This window comes from Salmo trutta, chromosome 20, assembly GCF_901001165.1.
Source record: "Salmo trutta chromosome 20, fSalTru1.1, whole genome shotgun sequence".
Taxonomy (NCBI): Eukaryota; Metazoa; Chordata; class Actinopteri; order Salmoniformes; family Salmonidae; genus Salmo; species Salmo trutta.
This window is the reverse complement of record NC_042976.1, coordinates 26,980,903-26,997,556: the sequence shown is the minus strand read 5'-3', so window position 1 is coordinate 26,997,556 and position 16,654 is coordinate 26,980,903. Positions and strand designations below refer to the sequence as shown.

The 16,654-nt window shown below is 48.1% G+C and overlaps 1 protein-coding gene across 3 annotated transcripts in view; it reads right to left on the bottom strand.

Moving 5' to 3' along the window:
• The window catches only part of LOC115155801 (protein dopey-2-like), a 58,101-nt gene that overhangs the window by 37,059 nt on the left and 4,388 nt on the right, over window positions 1-16,654 (bottom strand). For all 3 annotated transcript variants that reach the window (XM_029702757.1, XM_029702756.1, XM_029702758.1), the window contains exons 2-9: window positions 14,401-14,575; window positions 13,117-13,298; window positions 12,730-12,900; window positions 12,386-12,575; window positions 11,929-12,027; window positions 11,603-11,726; window positions 8,578-8,687; window positions 8,254-8,365 (exon numbers count right to left, since the gene is read on the bottom strand). In XM_029702757.1, coding sequence (XP_029558617.1) covers window positions 8,254-8,365; window positions 8,578-8,687; window positions 11,603-11,726; window positions 11,929-12,027; window positions 12,386-12,575; window positions 12,730-12,900; window positions 13,117-13,298; window positions 14,401-14,538 — 1,126 coding nt within the window. In that variant the 5' untranslated portion in view covers window positions 14,539-14,575. The remainder of the gene's footprint in view (window positions 1-8,253; window positions 8,366-8,577; window positions 8,688-11,602; window positions 11,727-11,928; window positions 12,028-12,385; window positions 12,576-12,729; window positions 12,901-13,116; window positions 13,299-14,400; window positions 14,576-16,654) is intronic.

Here is a 16,654-nt window from a genome sequence, read left to right as displayed (position 1 = left end):
GGGAGGGGAGGTGTGTGTGTTTGGACCTGTGGGAGGGGAGGTGTGTGTGTTTGGACCTGTGGGAGGGGAGGTGTGTGTGTTTGGGCCTGTGGGAGGGGAGGTGTGGTGTGTTTGGCCTGTGGGTGGGGAGGTGTGTGTGTTTGGACCTGTGGGAGGGGAGGTGTGTGTGTTTGGACCTGTGGGAGGGGAGGTGTGTGTGTTTGGACCTGTGGGAGGGGAGGTGTGTGTGTTTGGGCCTGTGGGAGGGGAGGTGTGTGTGTTTGGGCCTGTGGGAGGGGAGGTGTGTGTGTTTGGGCCTGTGGGAGGGGAGGTGTGTGTGTTTGGGCCTGTGGGAGGGGAGGTGTGTGTGTTTGGGCCTGTGGGAGGGGAGGTGTGTGTGTTTGGGCCTGTGGGAGGGGAGGTGTGTGTGTTTGGGCCTGTGGGAGGGGAGGGTGTGTGTGTTGGGCCTGTGGGAGGGGAGGTGTGTGTGGGCTGGGAGGGGAGGTGTGTGTGTTTGGGCCTGTGGGAGGGGAGGTGTGTGTGTTTGGGGCCTGTGGGAGGGGAGGTGTGTGTGTTTGGGCCTGTGGGAGGGGAGGGTGTGTGTGTTTTGGGCCTGTGGGAGGGGAGGTGTGTGTGTTTGGGCCTGTGGGAGGGGAGGTGTGTGTGTTTGGGGCCTGTGGGAGGGGAGGTGTGTGTGTTTTGGGCCTGTGGGTGGGGAGGTGTGTGTGTTTGGGCCTGTGGGTGGGGAGGTGTGTGTGTTTGGGCCTGTGGGTGGGGAGGTGTGTGTGTTTGGACCTGTGGGAGGGGAGGTGTGTGTGTTTGGACCTGTGGGAGGGGAGGTGTGTGTGTTTGGACCTGTGGGAGGGGAGGTGTGTGTGTTTGGACCTGTGGGAGGGGAGGTGTGTGTGTTTGGGCCTGTGGGAGGGGAGGTGTGTGTGTTGGGCCTGTGGGAGGGGAGGTGTGTGTGTTTGGGCCTGTGGGTGGGGAGGTGTGTGTGTTTGGGCCTGTGGGTGGGGAGGTGTGTGTGTTTGGGCCTGTGGGTGGGGAGGTGTGTGTGTTTGGACCTGTGGGAGGGGAGGTGTGTGTGTTTGGACCTGTGGGAGGGGAGGTGTGTGTGTTGGACCTGTGGGAGGGGAGGTGTGTGTGTTTGGACCTGTGGGAGGGGAGGTGTGTGTGTTTGGACCTGTGGGAGGGGAGGTGTGTGTGTTTGGACCTGTGGGAGGGGAGGTGTGTGTGTTTGGACCTGTGGGAGGGGAGGTGTGTGTGTTTGGACCTGTGGGAGGGGAGGTGTGTGTGTTTGGGCCTGTGGGAGGGGAGGTGTGTGTGTTTGGGCCTGTGGGTGGGGAGGTGTGTGTGTTTGGGCCTGTGGGTGGGGAGGTGTGTGTGTTTGGGCCTGTGGGAGGGGAGGTGTGTGTGTTTGGGCCTGTGGGAGGGGAGGTGTGCTGTGGGAGGGGAGGTGTGTGTGTTTGGACCTGTGGGAGGGGAGGTGTGTGTGTTTGGACCTGTGGGAGGGGAGGTGTGTGTGTTTGGACCTGTGGGAGGGGAGGTGTGTGTGTTTGGACCTGTGGGAGGGGAGGTGTGTGTGTTTGGACCTGTGGGAGGGGAGGTGTGTGTGTTTGGGCCTGTGGGAGGGGAGGTGTGTGTGTTTGGGCCTGTGGGAGGGGAGGTGTGTGTGTTTGGGCCTGTGGGAGGGGAGGTGTGTGTGTTTGGGCCTGTGGGAGGGGAGGTGTGTGTGTTTGGGCCTGTGGGAGGGGAGGTGTGTGTGTTTGGGCCTGTGGGAGGGGAGGTGTGTGTGTTTGGGCCTGTGGGAGGGGAGGTGTGTGTGTTTGGGCCTGTGGGAGGGGGAGGTGTGTGTGTTGGGCCTGTGGGAGGGGAGGTGTGTGTGTTGGGCCGTGGGAGGGGAGGGTGTGTGTGTTTGGGCCTGTGGGAGGGGAGGTGTGTGTGTTTGGGCCTGTGGGAGGGGAGGTGTGTGTGTTTGGGCCTGTGGGAGGGGAGGTGTGTGTGTTTGGGCCTGTGGGAGGGGAGGTGTGTGTGTTTGGGCCTGTGGGAGGGGAGGTGTGTGTGTTTGGGCCTGTGGGAGGGGAGGTGTGTGTGTTTGGGCCTGTGGGAGGGGAGGTGTGTGTGTTTGGGCCTGTGGGAGGGGAGGTGTGTGTGTTTGGGCCTGTGGGATGGGGAGGTGTGTGTGTTTGGGCCTGTGGTGGGGAGGTGTGTGTGTTTGGGCCTGTGGGTGGGGAGGTGTGTGTGTTTGGGCCTGTGGGTGGGGAGGTGTGTGTGTTTGGGACCTGTGGGTAGGGGAGGTGTGTGTGTTTGGACCTGTGGGAGGGAGGTGTGTGTGTTTGGACCTGTGGGAGGGGAGGTGTGTGTGTTTGGACCTGTGGGAGGGGAGGTGTGTGTGTTTGGACCTGTGGGAGGGAGGTGTGTGTGTTTGGGCCTGTGGGAGGGGAGGTGTGTGTGTTTGGGCCTGTGGGAGGGGAGGTGTGTGTGTTTGGGCCTGTGGGAGGGGAGGTGTGTGTGTTTGGGCCTGTGGGAGGGGAGGTGTGTGTGTTTGGGCCTGTGGGAGGGGAGGTGTGTGTGTTTGGGCCTGTGGGAGGGGAGGTGTGTGTGTTTGGGCCTGTGGGAGGGAGGTGTGTGTGTTTGGGCCTGTGGGAGGGGAGGTGTGTGTGTTTGGGCCTGTGGGAGGGGAGGTGTGTGTGTTTGGGCCTGTGGGAGGGGAGGTGTGTGTGTTTGGGCCTGTGGGAGGGGAGGTGTGTGTGTTTGGGCCTGTGGGAGGGGAGGTGTGTGTGTTTGGGCCTGTGGGTGGGGAGGTGTGTGTGTTTGGGCCTGTGGGTGGGGAGGTGTGTGTGTTTGGGCCTGTGGGTGGGGAGGTGTGTGTGTTTGGGCCTGTGGGTGGGGAGGTGTGTGTGTTTGGACCTGTGGGAGGGGAGGTGTGTGTGTTTGGACCTGTGGGAGGGGAGGTGTGTGTGTTTGGACTGAGGGATGTGGTGTGTTTGGACCTGTGGGAGGGGAGGTGTGTGTGTTTGGACCTGTGGGAGGGGAGGTGTGTGTGTTTGGACCTGTGGGAGGGGAGGTGTGTGTGTTTGGACCTGTGGAGGGGAGGTGTGTGTGTTTGGGCCTGTGGGAGGGGAGGTGTGTGTGTTTGGGCCTGTGGGTGGGGAGGTGTGTGTGTTTGGGCCTGTGGGTGGGGAGGTGTGTGTGTTTGGGCCTGTGGGAGGGGAGGTGTGTGTGTTTGGGCCTGTGGGAGGGGAGGTGTGTGTGTTTGGGCCTGTGGGAGGGAGGTGTGTGTGTTGGACCTGTGGGAGGGGAGGTGTGTGTGTTTGGACCTGTGGGAGGGGAGGTGTGTGGTTTTGGACCTGTGGGAGGGGAGGTGTGTGTGTTTGGACCTGTGGGAGGGAGGTTGTGTGTGTTTGGACCTGTGGGAGGGGAGGTGTGTGTGTTTGGACCTGTGGGAGGGGAGGTGTGTGTGTTTGGACCTGTGGGAGGGGAGGTGTGTGTGTTTGGACCTGTGGGAGGGGAGGTGTGTGTGTTTGGACCTGTGGGAGGGGAGGTGTGTGTGTTTGGACCTGTGGGAGGGGAGGTGTGTGTGTTTGGACCTGTGGGAGGGGAGGTGTGTGTGTTTGGGACCTGTGGGAGGGGAGGTGTGTGTGTTTGGGCCTGTGGGTGGGGAGGTGTGTGTGTTGGGCTTGTGGGTGGGGAGGTGTGTGTGTTTGGGCCTGTGGGAGGGGAGGTGTGTGTGTTTGGGCCTAAGGGTGTGCTTCATTCTATAGCTAGAGGACTCCTGATATCTCCAGGAGTGATGAGTATAATATTTTTCTTTATCTGTTGTTGTCTAGTACTGTGTTTTTGCTAGCTAGGGCCATCTACTTTAAGTGCTGCCTGTCTTCCCAGTAGCTTACTTGGTGTGTGAATTGCTGACTGCTCATAACTTGCAGATGATTGTTGACACATAAACCAGGATTAAGGGGCAGGGCAATATGTGACTCTTGTTGTTTTCATAATCAGTGGCTGTATTGGAGGGGGGGGTGGTTTCTCCTCACCTAGGCAGTCAGAAATTAGTACCGGGATGTGTGCTCTTTACCTTTGCAAGCAATTAGTATTAGTACTTCAGACTCCCCTGATTTCGAAGCGGCGGTCTAGTCGCAAAACGAAGATTGTCACCGAAACAAAAACGGTTCTGCTGAGTTGTTCGAGGAAGGCTCCATCCACACCACTATCTCACTTAAGTATCTTACCTAGTTATTTTCAGATCTCATTTAGCTCTTTTGTAGCTTTGACAACTACAATATGTGTGTTTTCTATACCTGTTTGCCCCTCTTCCTGTAGGCTTTACAGATGCTCCCCACCCCTTGGCTACAACCCATCTAATTTGGTGTACCCTGCACGCACAACCCATCGTTTGGAACTACCAGAGCCTATGCTGCCCTTCAGTCCTTTTACTTTTTGGCCCTGACGGAGACATGGATCCCCACAGAGAACACTGCTACTCCAGCTCCTCTCTCTTTACATTTACGTCATTTAGCAGACGCCCTTATCCAGAGCGACTTACAAATCTTCATAGTTCAAGAGCATCTGGTTGTCACACAGGACTACTAATTTCTCCTAAGTGGAGACTATCATTTCAATTCCATGTGGTCACTGTCACTTGTCCACTCAAGCTTAACAATGATGTCACCTATTGCCCACCAGGTGTCCTTAAAGAGTTCCTCAATGAGCTTGACACCTTGATTAAGCCAATTTCCTGACGATGGGTCACCGCTCTTCGTACTTGGCGACTTCAACCTAATTTCTTTCCAACTCTCTCTTTCTCCTCCTTGCCTCTTTTGACCTCACCCTTTCCCAGTCCCCTCCCACTCACAAGTCAGACAATATGCTTGACCTTGTCTTTACTAGAGGCCGTTTGCCTACTAATCTCACTGCAATCCCCCTCCAGGTCTCTGATCCCTACTTAGTTTCCTTTTCTGTCTCCCTTTCCTCCAACCCTAGCCACCCAGCCCTAGCCACCCAACCCTAGCCACCCAACCCTAGCCACCCAACCCTAGCCACCCAACCCTAGCCACCCAGCCCCAACCCTAGCCTCCCAGCGCCATCGCAATCTTTTCACTCTCTCATCTTTCCCTTCTGCTAAATCCTTCTCCCTCCTGTCTCCTGATTCTGCCTCTTCAACCCAACTCTCCTCCCTTTCCGCATCCTATGACTTGCACTAGAAGTCGACCGATTTATCGGCATGGCCGATTAATTAGGGCCGATTTCAAGTTTTTATAACAATCGGTAATCTGCCTTTTTGGATGCCAATTATGGCCGATTACATTGCAATCCACGAGGAGACTGCGTGGCAGGCTGACCACCTGTTACGCGAGTGCAGCATCAAAAGGACCTGTGGCTGCAAGGAGCCAAGGTAAGTTGCTAGCATTAACTTATCATATAGAAAACAATCAATCTTAACAATCACTAGTTAACTACACATGGTTGATGATATTACTAGGTTAACTAGCTTGTTCTGCGTTGCATATAATCAATGCGGTGCCTGTTAATTTATCATCGAATCACAGCCTACTTCATTTCGCCAAACAGGTGGTGATTTAACAAAAGCGCATTCGCGAAAAAAGCACAATCGTTGCACAAATGTACCTAACCATAAACATCAATACACTGAAGTATATATTTTTTAAACCTGCATATTTAGTTAAACGAAATGCATGTTAGCAGGCAGTATTAACTAGAAAAATTGTCACTTTTCTTGCATTCAGTGCAAGCAGAGTCAGGGTATATGCAGCAGTTTGGGCCGCCTGGCTCGTTGTGAACTGTGTGAAGACCATTTCTTCCTAACAAAGACTAATTAATTTGCCAGAATTTGACATAATTATGATATAACATTGAAGGTTGTGCAATGAAACAGCAATATTTAGACTTAGGGATGCCACACGTTCAACAAAATACGGAACGGTTCCGTATTTCACTGAAAAAATAACCGTTTTGTTTTCGAAATGTTAGTTTCCGGATTTGACCATATTAATGACCAAAGGCTCGTATTTCTGTGTGTTTATTATATTATAATTAAGTATATGATTTGATATTTGATAGAGCAGTCTGACTGAGGGGTGGTAGGCAGCAGCAGGCTCGTAAGCATTAATTCAAACAGCACTTTACTGCGTTTGCCAGCAGCTCTTAGCAATGCTTGAAGCACAGCGCTGTTTATGACTTCAAGCCTATCAACTCCCAAGATTAGGCTGGCAATACTAAAGTGCCTATAAGAACATCCAATGGTTAAAGGTATATGAAATACAAATGGTATAGAGAGAAGTAGTCGACGCGTCATAATTCCTATAATAACGACAACCTAAAACTTCTTAACTGGGAATATTGAACACTCATGTTAAAAGGAAGCTTTCATATGTTCTCATGTTCTGAGCAAGGAACTTAAACGTTAGCTTTTTTACATGGCACATATTGCACTTTTACTTTCTTCTCCAACACTGTGTTTTTGCATTATTTAAACCAAATTGAACATGTTTCATTATTTATTTGAGACTAAATAGATTTTATTTATGTATTTTATTAAGTTAAAATAAAAGTGTTGATTGTTCATTCAGTAGTGTTGTAATTGTCATTATTACACACATACATATTATAAAATCAGACGATTAATCGGTATGGGCTTTTTTTGGTCCTCCAATAATCGGTATTGGTCAACCTCTAACTTGCACAGTACCCTTTCCTCCCGGTCGGCTTGGGAGGAAAGGGGACTAAACTTCCGGACGACCTATCAGCCTTTCACTCCCTCCTCTCTACCTTTGCTTCCTCTGTATCCACTGCTAACTCCACTTTCAATCACTCTAAATGTCAAGCTTCTGCCTCTAACCCTAGGAAACTCTTTTCAACCTTCTCCTCCCTCCCTAATCCTCCACCCACTCCCCCTACGTGGATGACTTTGTCAACCACTTTAAAAAGAAGATTGATGACATCCGCTTCTCATTCACTCAGCCTATTGAGTCCACTGGTCCCACTCACACATAATTACCCTACACCTTGACCTCTTTATCCCCTCTCTCCTGATGAAATCCTGCGACTAGTGAGGTCCGGCCGCCAGACAACTTGCCCACTCAACCCCATCCCCTCTCCATATCTCTTGAGACCTTCTCCCATTCCTCATCAACTTATCCCTGACCACTGGCTGCGTCCCACCGGACTTCAAAATGGCCTGAGTCGCTCCCCTCCTCAAAGCAACACTCAACTCCTCTGATGTCAAAAACTACAGACCGGTATTCTTTATTTTATTTTCAAAACATTGAGTGTGCGGTCTCTGACAATGCCATCTCTCTCAGAATGATCTTCTTGACCTTAACCAGTCAGGCTTCAAGATGGGTAACTCAACCGAGACTGCTCCTCTGTGTCACAGAGGCTCTCTGCACTGCCAAAGCTGACTCTCCTCTCTCATCCTCATAGATCTATCCACTGCCTTTGACACCATGAACCATCAGACCTCCTCTCCACTTTCTCAGGCTAGGCGTCTCAGGCTCTGCACACTCTTGGATTGCATCCTACCTGGCAGGCTACTTCTACCAGGTGACGTGGAGAGGATCTGTGTCTGCACCAGGTGCAACGCATCTCTGCGTGCCTGGCAGATATGCCGCCCCCCCGTTGACACCATGGTGTCCCCCTACCAGAGTGCAAAGAACCTTGGCGTGACCCTGGACAACATCAAAGCAGTGACTCGCATCCTGCAGGTTCATGCTCTACAACATCCATAGTGTATGAGCCTATCACACATAGGAAGCGCCGCAAGTCCTTATCCAGGCACTTGTCATCTCCCGTTTGGACTACTGTAACTCGCTGTTGGCTGGGCTCTTCGCTTGTGCCATCAAACCCCTGTAAATTATCCAGAACGCTGCTGCCAACCTGGTGTTCAACCTTCCAAAGTTCTCCCATGTCACCCCGCTCTTCCTCACAATCCACCTGCTTCCAGTCGAAGCTCGCATCCACTACAAGACCATGGTACTTGCCTACGAAGCAGCAAGAGGAACTGCCCCTCCATACCTTTAGGCTATGCTCAAACCCTACACCCCAACCCGAGCACTCTGTTCTGCCACCTCTGGTCTCTTGGCCCTCCAAACTATGACTGTGATATGTGGTTGTCTCACCTAGCTATCTGAAGATGAATGCACTAAAATGTAAGTCGCTCTTGATAAGAGGGTCTGCTAAATTACTAAAAAGTAAAATGTAAGGAAGGGGAGGTGTGTGTGTGTTTAGGCCTGAAGGAGGGGAGGTGTGTGTGACTACCTATCTCTGGCTTATCCATGAGGCTGATGATGATGCGGAAGGGTCGGAGATAACCAATCACGCTCTCCGGGTCTGCCTCCACATCCTTCTGATTCAGGATATTGATCAAAGCCTAAGTACAGAGAGACAGAGTACACACATACACAAGGTTACACCACCGGGTATTGACTGAATCCAAGGTCACATTGTTTCTATGTTTTCGTATTTGAATGAGTGACTTGCATTTAAAGGGCAGGTGTTTTTCGAGAAGTCCTTCGTGAGGTTTAATCATCTGTAACAGTATGATTTATATAATTGCTCAACAGTAGTGTTAGTGTGTCTGACCTGCACTAGGAGTTCTCTGGAGTGGGTGTTGAAGTAGAAGGCTGTTTGTTCCTCCATGGAGATGGAGAGGTCAGGGTCTGCAGCAACCATACCCCCCTTAATGTCTGTGCCTGGCGAACAGCAACACACAAACAGAGTAATTTACAGTGCCTTCAGAAAGTATTCACACCCCTTGACTTTTTCAACATTTGGTTGTTACAGCCTAAATAGAAAATTGATTTAAAAAATATATATATTTTACACTGACCAACACACAACACCCCATAAAGTGGAATTATGCTTTTCAAAATGTTTACTAATTAACTATTAATAACACTGGACGGTGTATCAATACACCCAGTCACTACAAAGATACAGGCGTCCTTCCTAATTCAGTTGCCAGAGAGGAAGGAAACTGCTCAGGGATTTCACCATGATGCCAAGGGTGAGGATGGATCAACAACATTGTAGTTACGCCTCAATACTAAACTAATTGACTAAACTAATTCCAAAATATGTATCCTGTTTGTAACAAGGCACTAAATCAATACTGCAAAAAATGTGGCAAAGCAATACATTTTTTGTCCTTCATACAAAGTGTTATGTTTGGGGCAAATCCAATACAACACATTACTGAGTACAATTCTCCATATTTTCAAGCAAAGTGGTGGCTGTATCATGTTATGGGTATGCTTGCAACCGTCACGGACAGGGGAGTTTTTCAGGATAAAAAATACATGGAATGGAGCTAAGCACAGGCAAATCCTAGCAGAAAACCTGGTTCAGTCTGCTTTCCACCAGACACTGGGAGATGAATCCACCTTTCAGCAGGATAATAACCTAAAACACAAGGCCAAATCTACACTAGTTGCTTGCCAAGAAGACAGTGAATGTTCTGGAGTTGCCGAGTTACAGTTTTGACTTAAATCTACTTGAAAATCTATGGCAAGATCTGAAAATGTTTATCTAGCAATGATCAACAACCAATTTGAAAGAGCTTGAAGAATTTTGAAAAGAATAAATGGGCAAATGTTGCCCAATCCAGGTGTGGAAAGCTCTAAGACCTCTCTGGGGTATGTGGGACGATTTCGTCCCACCTACGTAACAGCTACTGAAATTCCAGTGGCGCGATTTTTGAATCGTTAGAAATACTATTACTTCAATCAATTTCTCAAACATATGACTATTTTACAGCTATTTAAAGACAAGAATCTCGTTAATCTAACCCCACTGTCCGATTTCAAAAAGGCTTTACAACGAAAGCAAAACATTAGATTATGTCAGCAGAGTGCCCAGCCAGAAAAAATCAGACAGCCATTTTTCAAGCTAGCATATAATGTCACAAAAACCCAAACCACAGCTAAATGCAGCACTAACCTTTGATGATCTTCATCAGATGACACACCTAGGACATTGTGTTATACAATACATGCATGTCTGTTCAATCAAGTTCATATTTATATCAAAAAACAGCTTTTTGCATTAGCATGTGACGTTCAGAAAACGCATAACCCCCGGCAAACTTCCGTTGAATTTACTAACAGTTTGCTAAATTACTCACGATAAACGTTCACAAAAAGCATAACAATTATTTTAAGAATTATAGATACATTACTCCTCTATGCACTCGATATGTCCGATTTTAAAATAGCTTTTCGGATGAAGCACATTTTGCAATAATCTAAGTACATAGCCCGGCATTACAGGGCTAGCTATTTAGATACCCACCCAGGTCAGCATCCACCAAAATCACATTTCCTATAAGAAAAATGTTCTTACCTTGCTTGTTCTTCATCAGAATACACTGCCAGGACTTCTACTTCAATAACAAATGTTGGTTTGGTCCCAAATAATCCATCGTTATATCCAAACAGCGACGTTTTGTTCGTGAGTTCTAGAATGCTTCTTCACGGTCTCGCGCATGGCGCATTGGCGTGTCAAAAATGTCTAAATATTCCATTACCGTACTTCGAAGCATGTCAACCGCTGTTTAAAAACAATTTTTATGCCATTTATGTCGTAGAGAAGTGATAATATTCCGACCGGGAGTATGCATTGAGCCTAAACAGCCGAATAAAATTTCTCCTCGGGAGCGACTCATGCACGCGCATCATTCAAAGGTCCTCTGAGCATCCACTTACAAAAGGCGATAATCTGTTTCAACCTGAGGCTCCCTCGTAAACCTTCAGTTATTTCGCGGGCTCTGAGAGCCTATTGGAGCCCTGGGAATTGTCACGTTACAGCTAAGATCCTTACTTTTCAATAAAAAGATGCAAGACGCACGACTCCTTGTCAGACAGGGTACTTCCTGCTTGAAACCTTGTCAGGTTTTTGCCTGCCATAGGAGTTCTGTTATACTCACAGACACCATTCAAACAGTTTTAGAAAATTCAGAGTGTTTTCTATCCAAACCTGAACAATAATATGCATATTCTAGCTTCTGAGTTGGTGTAGGAGGCAGTTAAAAATGGGAACATATTTTTTCCAAAATTCTCAATACTGCCCCCTACCCCAAACAGGCTAAGAGACTTGCCCAGAAAGACAGCTGTAATCGCTGCCAAAAGTGCTTCTACAAAGTATTGACTCAAAGGTGTGAATACTTATGTAAACGAGATCTCTCTGTATTTCATTTTCAATACATTTGTAAACATTTCTAAAAACATGTTTTGAGTGTAGAAAAAAATATATATATATTTAATACATTTTGAATTCAGGCTGTAACACAACAAAATATTGAATAAGTCAAGGGGTATGAATACTTTTTGAAGACACTATAATAACAAGGCATAAATGTTTGTCTCTGAAAGGCAAGGAGCAAAGAATTGAAGCTATATGGATAAATGTATTACCTAGACTTTAACGACATTAGCTAGTAAAGCAACTAAAGCTATTATTAGCTACACAGTGAACTATATTCAGGCCTATTGCTAGACTAGGACTCAAAGCCATAACTTCATTGCATGTGTGTGTGTGTGTGTGTGTGTGTGTGTGTGTGTGTGTGTGTGTGTGTGTGTGTGTGTGGTGCATGTCTATCCACAGTAGTTACCTAGCAGCCAGGCGTAGAGGCGTCTGTTGAGGGACATGTCTCTGCGGAGCAGCGTGAGGGAAGCAGCAGACACCACTGTGATCGTGTCCTCCCTGGTCATAGGAATACTGCCTTCTGTTGGGTCCTGAGAGAACAACAGGTACAGAGGGGGCACAGGGAGGAGGAAGAAGGAGTTAATGAAGAGGGAGAAGGAAACAGTAGCGGATGAAGATAATAGAGAGGCAGAGAAGGAAGAGTTGGAGGAGGAGCGAGGGGAAGTGGAGGAGCAGGACAGGGTGGATAAGCTGAAAAAGGTGAGGTGGTGAAGAGGAGGAAAAGTTACTCACCAGGCAGGTGGCCAAGGAGAAGAAGTATAGCAGGATCTCCAACATGTTCCTCTGCACCAGAACATTAGAGTCCTGCAGAGAAAGACACAAAGCCTTCATCTGGAAGAGGGAGGAAAGGAAAGGGAGAAACCTAGTCAGGTGTACAACTGAATGCCTTCAACTGAAATGTGTCTTCCACATTTAACCCAACCCCTCTGAATCTGAGAGGTGTGGGGGGCTGCCTTAATCGACATCCACGTCTTCGGCGCCCGGGGAACAATGGGTTAACTGCCTTGCTCAGGGGCAGAACGACAAATTTTTACCTTGTCAGCTCGGGATTCGATCCAGCAACCTTTCGGTTTGTGGCCCAACGCTCTAACCACTAGAGGGAGAGAGAGGTTCTACAACATATCCAACATGGCAGACACATCCCGACACTCATACTCATATTAACATGTGGAAAGACACATCAACTCACCACCAAGTGGTTGTTATAGCCCAGCATGCATCTCTGCTGGCGCGGTGGAGTGAAGCGGTCGAAGTGTGTGACGATGAAGAGAGAGGCGGGTAGCCGGACCAGAGGGCTGACCAACACACTGCCCCACAGAGCCCCATAGAACACCTGCTGGCCCACTAACAGAGACAGCCTCAGTAGCAACGCATCCGTCCTGGACAGACAAGGGAGAGAGGGAGAGAGATCAAAGTTTAAGATAATGGGAAAAGGAAGAAGATATGTTATATTATGCAAATATTTATGGAAGAGCTATTTTAGCTCTGTTTAGATACACAGGTACGTGTGTGTGTGTATGTGTGTGTGTGTACCTGTCGTAGACATCAGCCCCCTCCTCCAGGCCAGGCAGAAGTCCAGTGATGAAGGCCTGTAGGCTGGGCAGTAAGGCCCTCTGTAGAGGGAGGTAGTAGCGCTCATACAGCGTCAACAGGGCTGGCTTCACCGCCATCGCAGCATGGCCCAGCAACGGGAACAGTCCCGAGCTAAAACACACACATGACAGAGATCAATACAACACACTAACTCATACAGTACAGGAGAACAACACACAAATCCCCCAAAAACACATTAACATTGTTCAATAGGCCTTCAAACAAATCAGGACAATAGACAGGCATGCACACACACACACACACACACACATACACACACACACACACACACAAAATGGGTTCGACTGGTTCGCACAAGTCCCACACCTGTAGATGAAGAGATCCTTGGCCAGCCATTTGGTGCCGATGATCTTGAAGATGATCTCATAGGTCTCTAAGGCCTTGAGGTGCACTCCACTGGGCAGGGCCGGGTGCAGACACTGGGCCAGACGCTTCCCAATGATCAGCCTCTGGGGCAGCAGAGAGTAGCGCAGGTTACTCTGCAGGGCCTAGGGGGATGGCGAGTGAGAGATATGCCAGTGGTGCGTGTTAGTGGTATGTATTTTAATGAATATCAAAGAAATACATAACTCATTGGTAACTATTGTATAATTACCATGCTACTTTGTAATTTGCTTTGTTTACTTGACAGATTAATGCTAAAGTGGCCTGAAAGAATCCTCATGCATTCACACATAGCACCTAGACACACACAGATCAACACATGGCCATTCTACCATAACACTCCTTAGCAAACATCCTTCTTCCTAAATGTGTCACAAGCAGGGACCTACTAGTGTCCAAAGTCCCACTTGGGTGGAGCAGGGGACAGAGAGTCAGGCCATGTATTCTGTAGCTACTGAAGTAGAACAATTTACGAGAAACTTGAAACGGAGTGCCTGCAAAAGCAATCTATACACACTATATGATAGGTCAATAAGAGTTTGAATAATGTGTTTGGTAAATACATTATTCAGTGAAAGGGATAGTCTATCATCCTCTCCATTGAATGATTGGGGGATAAGTGAATGAACACTGATGTAGGATAATTTTTAGAAACTCAATTGATAGATTGGGAATGTTTTCCATCTCCCAGTCCACTGATCCTGGAGCAGATCCAGATGCAACCATGGCAACTCCAGCAAGGCCAGATAAGTGACTGCAGGTAGTGACTGGGCTCAGAGCCAGAGAGTCACTCACACACAGACACACGCCCATGAACTCTTACACACATATAATATGCATGTTGTTGAGTTTAAAATTGCCGAAAGTAGCAAAAACAATTTCCTGCTTTGTTTACAGAACTGTTAAACTGACACTTCCACATGCAAATGCTCTCAATGCAAACCAACATACACAAAATAACTAATAAAACACTAATGGCAATACACTGATCAAGAGACCAATGGCCTGTCTAACTCGTCAATGCAGTGCTCTTCTATTCTGACAGGACACGAACACACTGAGGAAATGCAAACCAGGATGGAAATACAACTGAATGCACCACTGGGTAATTTCATCTGTCACACCATGGGTGCAACTCAATAGTATAGAGTGTCTGGATGTCTGACCTCCAGACTCAATATATTGTACCAGCCTTGCCATCCATACCTTGTTGAGTTTGCCCAGAGAGGAGATGAGGTCAGCCCACTCGCTGGACGACTCAAAGTTCCGCAGGGCTTTCTCGATGACCGCCGCGTAGCTACGGTAACGGTAGTCATTCTGCAGCTCCTGCTCCTCGGGATCCATGATGCCTCACTCACGCCCCAGCATGCTCAGCCTGTGTCTGGGGAAAGGGGGAGGAAGGGGAGCAGAGAAGGATAGGGAGAGAGAACAGAGAATTGTTGTCAGACATTAATCCCTGCACCAAAATCATGTCCAATAGGCTACATGTACTTGAAATGTTTTGATACGGTGTAACCTAATGAACACAACCCTGAACCCAGATCTCTGTTTGCAGCATGTTGCAGAGGGGTTTCTCTTGCAAAAGTGGTTTGATATGCTCACAGTCACACGTGCACACACAGACACATGCAGGAATCACAATGTGCTCAATCATGATTGGGTCTGTTCTGTGCTGGTCTGCCTGGCCTGGCTTGAATTCTGAGAAAGATGGGAGAGGGAGGAGTGTGTACAATAGACAACTGGTATTTATTAGGACACAAGGCGAATAATTCCTGTTTACCTCATTTACATGTGCTCCCAGAGGAATAAACATCAGGGCCCATATTCACAAAGTGTCTCAAGATAGAAGTGCTGATCTAGGAGAAGTTTAGCCTTTTAAATCATGATGAATAAGATGGGAGCACTCTTACTCTTGAGATGATTTGTGAATACTGGAGCAAGTAACGCCCACAGACGCTTGCTATGACAACCAGTGGGATAATGTGTCCTTTGAAAGATCTCAAATGGAAACCTCATCCTCGATATGCAATAAACAGGCTTAAAGTCAATAAAACCATTTATTCAGCTAGCAAAAATATTTGGTTTAACTGTATTATGATCAGATGGCTCTTCTGCAGTGACATAGTTGTTTTGTGTGTGTGTGTGTGTGTGTGTGTGTGTGTGTACTATGTCAATGTAATAGAGCAGAGAGAGAGGGACTAACAGAGACAGGACAGGATTAGAGCAATAGAGACATCTGGACTCACTTTGGGGGAGAGAGAGAGGCTTTAACATGGGTATGCCTGCCCAACACGTGCCTGACAACACACACACAATATTATGCTTATAAAAAAATATCATGAGCTCCCTGGTTGTTTCGTTAAAGACACGAGCACTGCCACATGGGAGGAGTCTCATTCTGGTCAGTCCATGTCAGTACAGTAGCAGGTCAGCTTACCTCTGGAAATAATTCCTCCATTAACAGAATAACAGTGAGGAAGCACTATAAAACTCAATGCCTTGAGCCATGGAAACAGGAGAGAACATGGTGCTGCTGAGCAACAATAACATGGCAGCCAGTAACCAAGTCAGAGTAAATGTCAACGACAAAGTGGTCTACCAATACATGCTCTACCCTAATCACTCTGTCTGGGGTATACCTGCGCACACCCCAAGCTCAGAACCCATATCCTTCCCCTCTATATGTGTAATAACCTAGCTCTCTGTGTCTGTGTGTTAGAGGCTGTGTGTGGATAGTGAGATCACAGGCACACTCAGTCGGTTGATTAAATTAGGGCCATCTCAGGTCAACATCTCTAGTCTGGGTTCTAATGGACAGGAGCTAGCAAGGGGCTGCCTTTGTTCGTTTGCCAGCCTTAGCATTCTTTATCTGTCTGTCTCCTCCACAACATTGATCTTCAATGTGTTTCCTGGAAACAAAATGAGCAGACACACTGACACACACATGGATTGACTTGATAATTGACTAGGACTATCTCCTTTAAATCTAGGCCTATTTCTGTCTCTGTTTCTCTCTAAACCTTTATCTCAGACAAGCTTGGGGATTTGTTGACAGAAAGGTTGACAAAGAGACAGACGGGAAAGTTTGCCGATGGCACGACGGTGGTAGGCCTGATCACCGACGATGATGAAACAGCATATAGGGAGGAGGTCAGAGACCTGGCAGTGTGGTGCCAGCATAACAACCTGTTCCTCAAAGTCAGCACGACAAAGGAGCTGATGGTGGACTACATGAAACGAAGGGCCGAGCACTCCCCCATTCACATGAACGGGGCTGTAGTGGAGTAGGTCGAGAGCTTCAAGTTCCTCTGTGTCCACATCACTAAGGATCTATCGTGGACCAAACACACAGTCATGAAGATGGCATGACAATGCCTCTTCCCCCACGATAACACCTTAAGATCCTCAAAATGTTCTACAGCTGCACCACTGACAGAATCTTGACTGGTCTAGTCCATCA